Source organism: Falco biarmicus, chromosome 16, assembly GCF_023638135.1.
Source record: "Falco biarmicus isolate bFalBia1 chromosome 16, bFalBia1.pri, whole genome shotgun sequence".
Lineage (NCBI taxonomy): Eukaryota > Metazoa > Chordata > Aves > Falconiformes > Falconidae > Falco > Falco biarmicus.
In genome coordinates, this window is record NC_079303.1 from 591,682 (window position 1) to 606,627 (window position 14,946).

The 14,946-nt window shown below is 45.5% G+C and overlaps 1 protein-coding gene across 2 annotated transcripts; it reads left to right on the forward strand.

Annotated features, from left to right (window-relative positions):
• Nucleotides 1–1,177: 1,177 nt before the first annotated feature.
• Nucleotides 1,178–11,395, forward strand: LOC130159891 (tubulin alpha-8 chain). 2 transcript variants are annotated; one of them, XM_056361931.1, is made up of 5 exons: nt 1,178–1,302; nt 5,381–5,603; nt 8,613–8,761; nt 10,117–10,797; nt 11,001–11,395. In XM_056361931.1, exons 1-5 carry the CDS (start codon nt 1,300–1,302, stop codon nt 11,292–11,294), a joined length of 1,350 nt encoding a protein of 449 aa, XP_056217906.1. In that variant the 5' UTR covers nt 1,178–1,299; the 3' UTR covers nt 11,295–11,395. The 2 variants fall into 2 exon arrangements, with proteins under 2 accessions (XP_056217906.1, XP_056217907.1); XM_056361932.1 differs by having other exon boundaries at nt 1,192–1,208.
• Nucleotides 11,396–14,946: the final 3,551 nt, after the last annotated feature.

The window sequence follows — 14,946 nt, forward strand, 5'->3', positions numbered from 1 at the left end:
AGCATCACTTTTGATCAGGCTGCTCACAGGATTGGAGATCCACACACAGTAAGAGGAAAACATGGTCTACGTTGTTATTGTTTAAAACTGTTTCCCATGCCTATCCTGTCAGCAAAAGCTGAGGATAAAGAGGGAAGAATCGGTTTCCTGAATCTGGTGCTTGTACTACCCTTGAAAGGATGGCACTGGGTATCAAACCGTAGATGCGCACGCTACAGCAGCCGATTTCCACCCAGGAAAAAAAGCTTGGCAATCACATGGATATTTCTGGCAATATAACCCTTAGGTCACATGGGGTTTTACACAGCCCATTTAAACACCCAACTTCAACTGGGGCATTTAAATAGCAAAGTTGCTGGGTTTGGTAGCTCTACATGGCTTTCCAGACCAGGTCCTTTGGCTTTAAGCCCTTTCCATCATGTGACTGCTCCAAGGCAGCTGGGACAAGGGCTGTTTGCCTGGCGCCTGTGGGATGGGGCCGTCTCCCGCCCCCTCGGAGGGCAGAGCAGAGATATGCCCCCATCGCACTCTTCCCCACTCAGGGCTCAGTTCTCCCAGGGCCTGCCCGCCCGTCCGTCGCCTCGGAGTGCCCACGCTGAGACCCGAGCCCTTGCCTTGCAAGGCCAGGCCTAGCAGCACCCTCGCTGAAGCCCAGCAACCCCCCAGGCGGTAGGTGGAGAACAGACCCCGACCGAGCCTGGCTCTCAGGGCGGCCTCCGTCCGGCTCCGGGATCCCCTGGGCCGCACTCCGCCTCAGGCCTGTCCCGGCCCGCGCGAGCACTAACAGCTAGGCCTGCCCGCAGCCCTCTGGTGGGGGACGCTGCTCTCCCCTCTCCTCCTCCGCGCCGGCCGCTGGCTCCAGGGAGGAGCAAGGCGATAGGCGCCGGGGCCCGGGCCCGCGCCGCCCGCTCTCGGGAGCCGTGGGGGGACTGCCCTCCGTTGGCGGGAAGACCAGGCCACGCCCCCTGCCCGCCCTTGGTTACGAATCAACCAATAGCTAGCGCAGGTAATTGAAATTCATACCTGAGATCCAATGGCGCACAGCAGGGCGCGTTCCTCGCGGCCGGGGCCTGGCTCCCATTGGGCGAGCGGACGAAGTCCGCGCAGAGGCACCCAATAGCGCCGCGAGGAGGTCACGCCTCCGGGAGAGGCATAGCCAATGAACAAGGCGTGAGGAACCAGCCATCCCGTCCCTCTCTCTATATAAGGTGGGCCCGGGAAGGGCTGCCGCTTTCGAGGTGCTGCCCGGACTCGTTGCGCGTCTGCTGCTCCTAGCGCTGCCCGTCGCCAGCCCAAGTCATGGTGAGGAGGCTGCGGGCCTGCTGGCGCCGCTCCGCATGCTGAGGCGGCGCGGGGAAGGGCGGGGCGGGCCGGGCCTGCCCGTCCGCGGCGGGAGGCGCGGGTCCGCCCCGGCCGTGAGCCTGGGGCGGGGGAGGGGGGGGCTGGGCTTCGCGCCGGGCCGTGCTCCGGCGGGCCCCGAGCCGCGCCGCCCCGCCCCGATGGGCCTTCACGGTGTCGCGTCCCGCCGTGCGGCCTTATCCCAAAATGGTGGCAGCTTTCCCGAGAACATGGCGGCCCGCGGCGGGGCGGTTCTGCCCGGTGGCGGCGGGACCCTCAGCCCCGGCCGGCTGTGAGGCGGCGGTGCACCCGGCCCTCCGCCCTGGGCGCGGGCAGCCCCCGGGGCCGCGGTGGGGCGCGCTCGCACCTGCGGGCTTGAACAGCGCGGGGGCGCTGGGTGGGGGCGGCCATCGCAGCGGGGTCCTGGAGCCGCGGCCTGCGGCCTCTCCTGGCCCTTACCCCCGCTGGAGCCGGGCCCGGCTGTGGCCTAGGGCGGGGGTTGGGGAGGGGGCCGGTGGGCTGCTGGTGGACTTTGAGGCAGGCTGGGCAATAAAGCTGAGGTGGAATGAGCTTGTGAATGAGGAGTCCGCCTTGAGGGGATATCTGCGGGGTGTGATAAAGGCTGAGACATGGCGAGGAGGACAGAGATCAGCCGCAGCGATGTGCCGCACCAGCGGCATCTGTCAGTTGGAGGCTGGGACAAGCGTGAGGCCTTTCTCTTCGTGGGCGTTTTACCCTGTAGCTTTTCTCTTTTTGAAAGAGATTGTGGATGTTGGAAGGTTGTATGGGTTTAAAGCAATGTAGCAGACTGCTTCTGTAGAGTTGTGAATGCATAAGGAGTATTTGTTGAACTGAAAATAGTTAGACATTAGAATATTGGAGGGATGTGTTGATGTCCTTATCTTGTTTTTACCCTTCTGTGGGAGGCTGTTTATGGTCACACCTTTAAATTAAGCCAAATCAAGAGAGTGAATGCAGTTCCTCACCTCTGCGAGGTTGCAGTTTGCCTTGAGTCTTGTCCTAGGGAAATCCCGTTCCTCGCTGTGGTATGCTGTTGAACTTGGGCTGAGCTGGTACAGCCGTTCTTATGAAACTTGTCTTTTCATCAGCTTCACAGAGATGGAGCTGTACTTCAAGTACAGTGCTGGAGAGAACAAGGCAGCTAGAACATGGTCCACCACTACAGTTGAAGTGAGCTGGGCTACTTCAGCCTGGCAAAGTACAGCAAGGGGACACCTCATAGCAGTCTGCAGCTAATGAAGGGGCAGTTACAGAAGACAAGCCAAGTTGGAGCATCATACAGTAAAAGGAGATAAATAGATGCTGAAGAGGTTCAGGCTGAGTTGGGAAGATTCTTGGAGTTTTCACTGAAGCTGGTTCCATGCTTGAGAACAGTGGGGGGGAGAGCATTTAGTGTTAACTACGTAAGGATTCTGTGTCCTTCCTGACTTACGGCTTGAAAGCTGCACTTAGCCGTAGTACATATTTAAACCTTACTAGGAGACTTCAATCAGTGATGTGTAAAAGCCCAGAGTTGCAATAAGTGTGGCAGTTATCTTTTGCCTGTCTTTACAACTTGGAGATTGTATTGTCAAGGCTCAGACTTTGTTCTCTTTAGTGTTTTTGATGCTGTAAGACTCCTGCTGTGAAAAAGCTATGCAGAGCAAAATAGGCAGTCTCTTAGTGTCTAATAAAGGCTTGTGTTTCATTAGATAGCCACATACTACTTAAAAGTACTTGGAGTTGCAGGAGAGCAGTTGAAAGAGACCTCTCAAAGGGGCTAACAGGAGCACCAGGCCAGGTTTTTGTCACTGACTTTGTCTAGCCAAGTTCTGAAAACTTCCAAGGAGGGAGATCCCACCTCTGGTGGCCTGTTCCAGGGCTGCACCACTTTGCTGGGGAAGCTTTTCCTAACACCCAGCCCCATCTCCCAGCGGCCTGTTAACATCTGACCTGAACCCTCCTGCAGAGCAGAGGAAAGGCTTGGTGTGCTGGAAGTGTTGCTTCTTGTAGCTGGGCACGTTGTCTGCCTTATTGAGGATGAGAATGCCCTGCTGAACATCCAGGGTGGTGTCTGTGGTAACCCCCAGGATCTTTTCAGTGGGGCTGCCTCACAATTAATTGTTGCTTTGTACTGATGCAGGGAGTTACCCTGCCCCAAGTGCTGAACTTTGTAGTTTGTCAAAGTGAACACACTGTGATTTTTTTTTTTTAACATGGCATCTGTAGGACCTGGTCTGTGGCTGTGTTGACAAAGTTGTACTTTCAAATACTTAAATTCTATCTTTGGAATGTGAATGATTGATTGCTCTTGCTTTATGTAGTTTGAAATAGTGGTGCTAGTTCATTTGATGCTGGAAAGCCCATATATAATCTGACATCTTCCATACATTCACCCTGCTTGGCCATGCTTGTCCCTACACACTTACTTTTGGTGACCTTCCCTGGCTGCTTAGGACCTTCACTACAAGGCTTAGGTCATTGATAGGACCTCAGTACAGGAGAGGTTCCACACTGAAGTGGTGGTATTTCTCTATTCTTTTTTTCCCCTCTTGCTGTAGAAGAATTTCAGGCTGTCCTCCTGCTTTCCTGAAAGGATGCCTGCTTCATTGCCATGGCCTTGCCTCTTGGCAACAGTGCAGCCTTGGTAGGTTGCATGCTGAAGCTGCTTTTTCTGTCACCTTTTCCACAACTGTGTAGGCTGGCTGTTCTCTACTATTGCAGTACCTTGCCAAGCCTGGTGTTTCAGCTTGGAAGCGATGGAGTTATGATGAATGGCCTTGGAGAGCAGTGTGGCAGCAGCTTTAAGTAAGGCTGGTTGCAGAGAGGATGCAGATTGCTCTTCTGGAATCTGTATATCTGAACACACAGCTTGGACGGAGAGCTGAAAAACGGCAGTTCTCAGCTGTTCAGTGCTGTGGTTGAGGACACTTAATGCTTTTTTGGCAAATACAGATACTAATTCCTTGGGGCTCCCAAGGAAATTGAAAGGACAGTGCTCTTGCTTTTCTGCATTGACTATTGATATGGACTAGGCAGTTCCAGGTCCTGCTTATCCTGGAATTTCAGGGGACAAAATTCCACCACCCAGTCATAGGGTCTGAACATCATTAACATCGTTATATGACTGTTACTCAAAATCATCCTGCATGCAGGCTTTTTCTAGAGTGTGCCTAACTGTAACTCAAAATCAGAAGTTAAATATGAAATGCCACGGATGGACCAGGAGTCTGGAGATAGTTTCATTGTGGTTTGGCTTTTAATATTCAAAATCCTATGCTGAAATAATGAGGAAGCTGAGTGTGTGCTCTGGACATCAAAGGCAACTTGGGAATCCATAAATTGGTATAAATAATCCTTTTGCTGACATGAACTATTCTCTACATAGCTTAAATGAGGTAGTTTTTTCTAGTGTTAAAGGAGTTTAGTACTTTGCATACAGCAGTGTGATGTGAGGCCTAATGTTCCATATTTATGGGGTGATACTAAGGGGTTTAAGCAAAGTCTTTCTTACATAATGGCAAAGTTCCCTAAAGTGATCAAGATAATATCTTTTTCTGATTTTTATGGGTATTAAACAAAATGGCCCTGGGTCTTGCAGAAGGGTTTGCACCCTCTAGTGGCTGTGCTCCTGGGGCTGGAGTTCTGATGGTGATGCTTTTCTGGATGCTTAGGCCAGTGACAGGTGTAGTCATCAGTTTTTCTAAGTGTTCAGTGTTTCCTATGGATATAGGAGATGTCTGAAGGATTTGGAAGAGTTGGTCAAACTCTTCTGTCTGGCTGAGGATAGGAAGAACAAGGATGAATGAGTATGTAAAAATGACAGTGCCTAAAAGGGTCTTTCTGGGTGGAGGAGGATGATGACTGAAAGAGGCTTTTGTTTTCTGTTGTATTTTGGGGCAAATGCCCCTAACACCAAGACAATAAGGCCAGTGTTGTAATAGCTTTGCAGTGTGGGAGTTCAAGCTGTGTGTGCTGAATGTTTTCTAAACAAGGAAACTGCTGTTTCTGCTGAGTGATCCAATTTTTTTTCTCCACACAGCGTGAGTGCATCTCAGTCCATGTTGGTCAAGCTGGTGTGCAGATCGGCAATGCGTGCTGGGAGCTCTACTGCCTGGAGCATGGCATCCAGCCCAATGGTACCATGCCAAGCGACAAAACCATTGGTGGAGGTGATGATTCCTTTAACACATTCTTCAGTGAGACCAGTGCAGGAAAACATGTCCCTCGTGCTGTGTTTGTGGACCTTGAACCAGCAGTAATAGGTAAATACAGTGACCTCTGTAAGTGGCTGTAGAATATCCCGTAGGATTTGATTTAACTTTTTTGACTAAGGGATCCATTTCTCTAGTCCTGCAAAATGCTTTAGGGCTTTAATTTTTTTGCTGCATAAAGCTTGCCTGTAGCTTCCTAGTGATGGAAAATACTTGGCTTTATATTCATTGAACTGGCAAATGTGCACTCTGGAGCTGTAAAAAATTTAAGTATTACCTTCTGCCAGCCTGTGGAATTAAATAGGTCTTCTGAATATGCCTCATGCTTTTGCTATGCAAGGAACTAGTTATTGTTTCAAGAGGTTATGTGGCATAATGTGTACAGCAGTCAATAGAAAACTTTTAAAAAGATGTGATATGTATCATTAAGCAGATTTTTTTGTATGTTGGAATGATTCCTGTGCTTCCCAAAACAATCTTTTATTCTCTGTAGCTTGAATGGTGCTTGCAGAAATGAGTCTCAATTGCTAGCCTAAACTCTGGGACTTCCAAACATGCAGTTTAACTTCCTGTTGTCTTATCTCTGAACAACAATCCACTCTTAACCTGAAAACTACTCCTATCCCAACCTCTGGCAACAGGGGCTCTTAGTGTTCTGATGTGATCCCATGCATCAGCCCCTGACCAGTCCTTTCTGTGGCATTAGCTACACTGACAGCCCAGTGTGAGCTCCCCAGCTCTACAAGACCCTTTTCCCTTTTGTTGTGGATCTTGGTTTTGCTCTCACCAACATGTGTGCTGGAAGTAATTCTACTGGAGCTGGTTTTGTGGCTGTCTTGTCTTAAGTAGTGATTTGGGGCTCTCACAGAAGAGTGAGGTCTGTTGTCTGTGCTTGTATCTTTCTGCAATATGTAAGAGGTGGGAAGGGGAATGAGTGACTAGGCTTAGCCTACTCCTACATACCCACCCATACACTGGGTCTGCTAAAACTTATTTGCATTGTAACACTCCAGACCACTTTCTGTGGATAGTACAGTAGAATGAACTTCTGCAGGAGAGCAGAAGGCTGTTGAGCGGGTTAAGGGTGGGAGTGCTGGACTGAACTTTGGAATGAGCCAAAGCACCCTTGGCTGTACACTAATATTCCTAGGAGCTGTTGCAGGTCTGGCTTTTTGTTTTCTTGAGCCCTGTGGCTGTTGCTTCCTCTGCTGCTGGCCAGGTGGTGGCTCTAAGCAACCAGAAAAGGCTAAGAAATAAGGTGAGGGAGAACAGGTGACAAAGTTCTTACCTTCCCTCTGGGGGTGAGTAGCTGGGAAGTGTTGGGACAAATGGTAAAAGATGGTGTTCCAGCACTTGTTAATGATACAGCTGTAGTATGGGGAGATGACAAAAGGTTGTCCTATGAAATACTTGGCAATACTAAAAAAGTTAGACTTTTTTTGTTAAAGGTTACATGAGCCTTTCTGGGGGCTAGCCTTCTTTCTTTATACCTGCCCTTCTTATTTGAAAATTATTGATCCCATATTTCCTGGGCTCGGCTGGCATAATTCTAACTACTTATGAAGAAAAATATTGTGCGTACAGCAGCTTTGTAGCTGCCACGTGTGTTCACCAGGGATTTCTGGAGCTTCCAGATCAGTGCTGTTCTTAGTGGAAGCAGCAGGACTGCTGTACATGTACACCAGCTCTGTGGATGTGGTGGTAAAATACCATCAGACTTTCCACCAAGAAACAGCACAGTAACGTGTCTGGGAATTCAACACAAGTCTTTAAAAATCTGCCTTGGACTTAAAACCATGAAAGATAGCATGTCCAGGGGAAAACTTGGTTTAGCTGTACCCTAAAGTTTAAATTCTTTATTCTAGCACACGTTCATAGTCCAATGATGGATCCTCCTTACTTGTCAAGTTTTGTTACTTCCCCAAACCATCTTGACTTGTTGCCCCTACCAGCTATGGGTTTTTTTTAGGTTCTATTTTTTTCCCTTTTACCCATATTTGACCTTTATAATTTGGGGTGGTAATGCAGAAAGTCTTAAATGTATGTGTTTTGAATGGTAGACTTCTCCAAATTCTCATTTTGGTGCAGTCTTGGAAATACTTGAGAATATCGGTTTGCAGGCTGCAGTGCTAGCTGATCAGTCTAAATTGGCTCGAATAGTAGCTGTATTTTAAATCTTGAATTTTACTTATCTTTGTCTTCCTGACTCTTTTTAAGATTAAAAACAACATGCAAGCAGGCAACTTAATCTGTAGTTAATAAAGCTGTCTTTGCATTCCACCTGATTTTAATTAAAGCATACAGTACTGCATTAGCATACAACTCAGGAATGGCTTGAGCTAAACCAGAGACAAAGCTATGCCAAGTGTCTTTATACCTTTCTGGTAGGACAGAGCCTTAGCCTGCTTAGATATAAGTGCATATTTCTGATAACTAGTGGAGATCTCCAAATCTGTAACTGCTGGGAGATGCTGTGTGTTCACTTGTGTGGTTACTTTATAACACAGCCATTTGTGCTGGAGTTTACAGCACAGTATTTGAATAACTGAATATTTCTACAAGAGCATCTCCTGTTCCTTCTGAACATTTTTCTGTACACTTGGCAGAAAGTACAATTAAGGGAAAGTACAGGGTAAGCAAGCAGTGTAGGCTCTGACTGCCCACAGCTGCAGAAGCAGTCAGGCAACATCCTGGGGGGCCTGGAAAATCCGGGGGGAAGGCAGAATTTCAGATGTCGATCTGCAAAGTGGGCCTTAAATTGTCTTAAACTGTGGAAGAATGATACTGCTGCTACAGTCCAGTTTTTAAGTTGCTCTGGCAGGTGAAAAATTTAAACTTGTGTAAAATGGGACAGCTTCTTAAGCAGTAACTTCATTTCTCTTAGGTATTCAACATTTAGACTGTACTAAGTGTTGTTACCTACTGATAGGTAGAAATCAAGCTGCTTTCTTTATCTCAAGGGTTTTAGGTACCTTATTCTGGACACCCTCAGGAGTTTGAAACACGTGATCTACATAGAAAACTAACTTCTTATAAATAATATTCCTCTTGTCTCCCCAGATGAAGTTAGGAATGGGACATACAAGCAACTCTTTCATCCTGAACAACTGATATCTGGTAAAGAAGATGCAGCAAATAACTATGCTCGAGGTCATTACACAGTGGGGAAAGAGATAATTGATCTAGTTCTAGAGCGTATCAGGAAGCTGGTAAGACTTTTCTTCACTGAAGGCTCTTAAACATCTACTTTTATCCTGGTTTACAGGATTTGGAAGTTAGGCTATCAAAAATGCATAGCCCTATATATTGTGCTTTAATTTATTCTGTGGTAGGAGAATCTGTGGACTTCGTCTGCATCTGGTTTTATTCTTAGCCAGCTGAGAATGGTTGGATGATTCCTGTCAGATATGACTTAGAGTGGCCTAAAATGCTGATGTGGTGTCCAAAAATTTATAAGTTTCATGTTCAACTTCAGAAAGCCAGGACTGAGAATTAAGATTTGCATAGTTCCTGCTGGAAAAGGTCTGATGTCTGGCTGTGACTCTGGCAAGGAAGTGTAAATAGGAGCATTTGCTTGTGTGGTTTAGACTGTTTGCATTTCCTGCTATTATTATAATTTCTGAATTAATTTTATGGTAATAACAGTAGAAAAGAAATACATCTCAGTAAGTTGGGATGTTTCAGGCTCCCTGGGTACTTTGATCACGTGGCAAATTCTATGAAGATGTCAGCTTAGAAGGTTAGAGTTTCCTTCTCAGAGCTGCTAAGCATGTACTTTAACAAATCTGTTTCACAAAGGTAAGAAGTTATTGCACAAAAAAATCCAGGGTATAGCTCTGGTCTTTTAATACAGAATGCTAGATGAGTGTTACTGAAAAGTACCTTTTGCAGATCAAAACTGGTATTACTATCAACACTTGGCTGCCACTGTCTCTAATTAAAGCTAAGATAAGTTTGCAGCAGGCTGTACTTTGACCTGAAAAACATGGTTGTAATCTCTTTTTACAAGCTGTTGGAAGTTCCAGTCAGTCCTGGGAATCAAGCTAAGTGCTTGTGAGGACAGGGCAGTCTAGTTTCTTCATCTGAGAAGACTAAACTGGAATAGCAGTGTAATACACTTTGACAGCTCCATTCCCTGAACTGAGTTACATGCTTGCAACTTTTACAGGATTATTACAGTAGTTCTGGAACAGGAGATTGCTCCACTTTTGTGCAGGTAGAGAATGCCAAATCAGTATAAGGGAAAGGTGATCTGCAGTTCTTTGACTGTTACTGCTTTTGGTCATTGTTAATGGCTTTGGCCTGAGAACTGGGGGTAGAAGTTTTGAGGTAGTCATTTGTAGTGGAGAGGTCACCTTCTAGTATGTAGGGGGATTAAAATAGCCAAGAATAGAGTGGTTTTTTTGAGACACCTTCTTGATTATTGGTGGATGAATTAAACTCAGTATTACTTTCCTGAAGCTTGAACAGTTGGTATGTGTCAGAAATTCAGAGTTCTCTTGAGCTTGTTTTGGGATTCTTAATGTCTACACGATTGCTTTAACACATGTATTTTCTCTTTCAGTCTGATCAATGCACTGGCTTGCAGGGTTTCCTGATTTTCCACAGCTTTGGGGGAGGCACTGGGTCAGGTTTTACTTCTCTGCTGATGGAGCGCCTGTCAGTTGACTATGGGAAAAAATCAAAATTGGAATTTGCAATCTACCCTGCACCTCAGGTCTCAACAGCTGTTGTTGAGCCATACAACTCCATCCTGACTACCCACACCACTCTGGAGCATTCAGACTGTGCCTTTATGGTTGACAATGAGGCAATCTATGACATTTGCCGTAGGAATCTGGACATTGAACGCCCAACCTACACCAATCTCAATCGCCTCATTGGTCAGATAGTCTCTTCCATTACTGCTTCCCTCAGATTCGATGGTGCCTTAAATGTGGATCTTACTGAATTTCAAACTAACTTGGTGCCTTACCCTCGTATCCACTTCCCACTGGTAACATACTCTCCAATTATTTCGGCAGAGAAGGCCTATCATGAGCAGCTCTCTGTGTCAGAGATAACCAATGCTTGCTTTGAGCCCTCCAATCAGATGGTGAAGTGTGACCCTCGCCATGGCAAGTACATGGCCTGTTGTATGCTGTATCGTGGGGATGTTGTCCCCAAGGATGTCAACGCTGCTATTGCTGCTATCAAAACCAAGCGCACAATCCAGTTTGTGGACTGGTGCCCTACTGGTTTTAAGGCAAGTCTCAGTTACATCATAATTTTTTTTTAGATGCTCTGTAGGTACCTGGTTTGTATTTTGGAAAATGGAGGCTTAGGTTCTTATACTAAGCTCTTTTCTTGGGAGTGAAACATTTTATTCAACTACTGTTGTCTGACTTCTTTGATTAGTCATGTCAGATGTTCAAGAGAAACTCATGGTCTCTTCTGCTTTTCGTGTAGGTTGGCATCAATTACCAGCCACCAACAGTGGTTCCTGGGGGGGACCTAGCCAAGGTGCAGCGCGCAGTGTGCATGCTGAGCAACACTACAGCCATTGCGGAGGCGTGGGCTCGTCTAGACCACAAGTTTGATCTGATGTATGCCAAACGTGCCTTTGTTCACTGGTATGTTGGAGAAGGGATGGAGGAGGGGGAGTTCTCAGAGGCTCGGGAAGACTTGGCTGCACTTGAGAAAGATTATGAAGAAGTGGGCACAGACTCGATGGATGGAGAAGATGAAGGTGAAGAATATTAAGTGCAACAAAAGTGAATTCCCAGTCTTTGCTACTTTACTGCCTCTTCAGTAGTGGTGTAAATCATGTCAAATAATTGGAATAAACTTCTTTAATCAAGACACCTGGTAGTGTCCAAACACTGTGTACGTTCACTAACTCTATGCAGTAGTCGGTAGTCCAGGAAGTCCCGAGAACTTCTCTCTGAGAAAGATAGCATGATTATTTTATTCAGCTATAGTTAGACGAGTTCTTGTCCTTAAGGTGTTATTTAAAGAGCTAATAGTGCATATTTCCCCCCAGAATACATGACTAGAACATGTTGAGCTTTTGCTGAAAAATCAGTTAGCTATGTTTTTTCTCAAGGCTCTAAAGCTGGTGTCACAAGAAGCAACAAGAACTAACATTGTATTTCCCTTCAGAAAAGATGCAACGACATCTTTAAAACCAAAGGCTATTTGAATTAGTTTTCTCCTATACTTAGACTTTGCATGGGCTAGTAACTTAGATGCAGTAACATGGAAGGGGAAGAGATGTCCAGAAAGTGTGTGCCATAGCATGAGGAACCTGCCACTTCTCTGTCAGAACTTAGTGTGGTTGTTGCCCTGGTGTTGCTTTGTCCTCCCACAAAAGGAACCGCAGTCCCTGTCTGCCAGTTCTCTGTGGAGCCAGTCTTTTGCCTGGGGCTGGTCTGGACCAAAATCTCTGACTTAGCTGGCCAGGGTCAAATGCTTATTTTCCCTGAAACATTCTTTTTCAGAAATAATTAGTCCATTGGTACAGATGGGAAAATTACCATCCCTCTTCATTCCATGTAAGCTCAGGTAACAGGAGAGGTTTTGGCTAATCAGGTTATCGTGAGATGTGGACAGCCTGTGTCTGAAATGTCCAACGTGGTCTGAGTGGAGGCTTGGGGGGAACAGGGCAGTGATCCACAAACAAAGTAACTTACTATTTTTAACTCTGTCTTGGAGCTGGGTGACTGAGGAATCTCTCCCACAGAAGTAGTAAAGGTGGAATAGTCAAATATGTTAAGATGACAACTGAATGTGATTATGGGATACCAAAGTCTCACCCCAAGACTAGATTTGAGCTGGAGAATTTTTTCATGTCCTGGTCCTGTTTCAACCTTACGTTTTCTGGTTTAATAGCAGAGTATGATTCAGGCAAGCCTTGAAGCCTGTGTTAGCTGGTGAAAATGTGCATACCTGCTTAGCTGGAGTTTTAGCTGTGGTATGAAAAATGCCTTAACTTCCTTTTGTGTGGAAACCTACAGTAACTGGGTAATGCTGCAGTATTTGACATCAACTCAAAGTGGGAACCTTTCCCTAACCTCACTTGTAACTGACTTGGGTGTACTTGTTCTTCTAGATGGGTGTATCACTTTTAAATTAACAGGCTGCTGCTGTTGACTGAAGGTCTAACAGAACAGCCTGGTCTGTGAGGGCTGGCCAGTAATTGGCTTAGGCTGAAAACCTGTTTGTGTGCTTGCAGGCATTGGGTCGAGTTGATCTGATGAGAAATTAACTTACTGTAGATGGAAGTTACCAGTTCTATATAGATGGGGAGAACAATCTTTAGGCCTTTAGAACCTAATGAGTGTCTCAGACTGTCTTGTGAGCCATGGACTTGCGCAGAATATACAGATGCTGTGTAAATCATACCTCCTGCCAGGCAGCATAGTTGAGAATGGCAAAGTTTCAGCGAGTTTCTCATTTACTTTTGTGCTTTTATGTTCCAGGGTAGACAGAAGTGTAGGGAATTTCAAGTCCTGTTAACTAACTTATTTTCCTACTTATTGGATGATTAAGCAAATGTGCTAGGTATAACCCAAGAGACAGTCACATTCATTGCAAGTCAGATCGACTTCATTTCAGTGCATGCTTTCGGATTTTTAATGTAATGACAGTGCCCATGAGAGGAATATCCAAAGGACTGTTTCATGCCTTGCAGGTGTCTATCTAGATCTTTAGTGTGGAATCTTACGCTAATAGCAGATCATGAAGAAAGCTGTGTGGCCTTAAGTGCCAGCACCATAATTTCCTTTAAAATATATGCGTTAGGGGGTTGTGTAGGAGTGGATTTCTGAACTGGCCTTCAGTGTGATCTTTCAGCAGTGATTTGGCTCTTCTATCTGGAATTCATCTCATTATTTGAGGCTGGCATGCTTCATTTCCTGCTGAAACTGTCTGCTTTTCTACTGTACATGTGTATCACCCTTATTTAGGACACTGCTGCTTATGTGATGGGAATTGGCTTGCAGTGTGTCAGAGTTTTCTCTGGGCATGTACAATGATGAGTCTGTGCAGGGCGCAGCACTCCAACATCCTTGTAAAAGGCTTGTTGCATATTAAATGCTGAGCTCTTTGAAAAACTAGGACTGACTAGGGAATCTCATTCAATGAGGCATTAGATTTGAGATGCATTATGCTTTTAATTTTTAAAAATAACATGTAATGCTACTTTGACAAGATGGTAAGCTGAAACACGATAAACTTCCACTGGTGGAAAGTTTGACAAGAGATGCTATGTCACACAGTCATTGGACCGATGCTGAAAATAACATTATACATTCTCAGCCTACATAGTACTCAAACTTTCTTTGTATTAGTATTGGGAAACACTGTTGCATTAGCTAGTGGGCAGTTAGCTCGAAGTGTAGGCATCTGCATACTGAGCTGAGCTGAGATAGTGTTTTTCTCAGATATGAAGCCAAGATAATTACAGCTGGAAAATCCTGCTCGAACTGCTCTTGCTTCAGCTAGCTGCAAAAATCCTTAAATGCTGTAATTACTAGCTGTATGGTTGCATTAACAAATGTGTAGTTCATGTTCCCTGAAATGTAGAGGAGATCCTATACTGAAGTAAAACTTGAGTCTAAGAGTGAATGCCCTAAACCTGCAGAGGTTAAGGTTAGCTGTCCCTTAAAAGAAAATGCTTTCTTTGCAGCCTGTCGAGAGCCTTTTTTTTTTAATTCTAAACTTCAAATGCTTGTTTTATTTGGTAAGAAGTCTCCACTCTTGTGATTTAAAAGTAATGTGCCTGTTTGCACTGGCAGAAGTGCAGGCATTATCTAGTGGTAACTAAATATATCTCTACCTGTGTGGTGACACAGCTTTCTCCAGTATGGAGATTGGCAATTAATAGCTATCACCTGATACAGAGTTACTTCTATGACTCACTAAGTGGAGGAGGAGGAAGTGAGCTAGAGCCCATGGCAGATTGCTGTGAACTTTGTTGTAAATTGCTGGTCTTATCTGTAAGATCTGTTCTAAGATGGTTCTGGTGCCATTCCAGGGGAATGCAGTGCAGAAGAATCTGATTTCCACCCACTCTGCCCTCTGAATAAGCAATATGAATACTTTCTAATGTGTTAATGTTTATTATATATAATTATGTGCATTTCTATAGTAAGCATGCCACAGTGTAATTGTACGATAAAAATGTGTCTTTAGCATTATGGACAATATAGGTAACATAAGCATGCAACTAGACATGCTGCCACCTTCTTCTGCAGAGCAAATTTTTCCTCAAAATTCAGAAAGGGCTTTTGTGCCTCAGATATTTTGAACTGTCAGACAGGTAACATTCACCCTAACAGCCTGTTGCTGAAACGCATGAACTGGTTTAGGAGAGCATAGCTCTTTGGAGTTAGAATTGGTAATTAAGATTTTT

Bases quoted from the DNA above. Each gene is read 5' to 3' on its own strand.
- LOC130159891 (XM_056361931.1), top strand. The intron at 5,604-8,612 runs GTAAATACAGTG...TTGTCTCCCCAG, and splicing joins CCTTGAACCAGCAGTAATAG to ATGAAGTTAGGAATGGGACA. The intron at 10,798-11,000 runs GCAAGTCTCAGT...CTTTTCGTGTAG, and splicing joins GGTGCCCTACTGGTTTTAAG to GTTGGCATCAATTACCAGCC.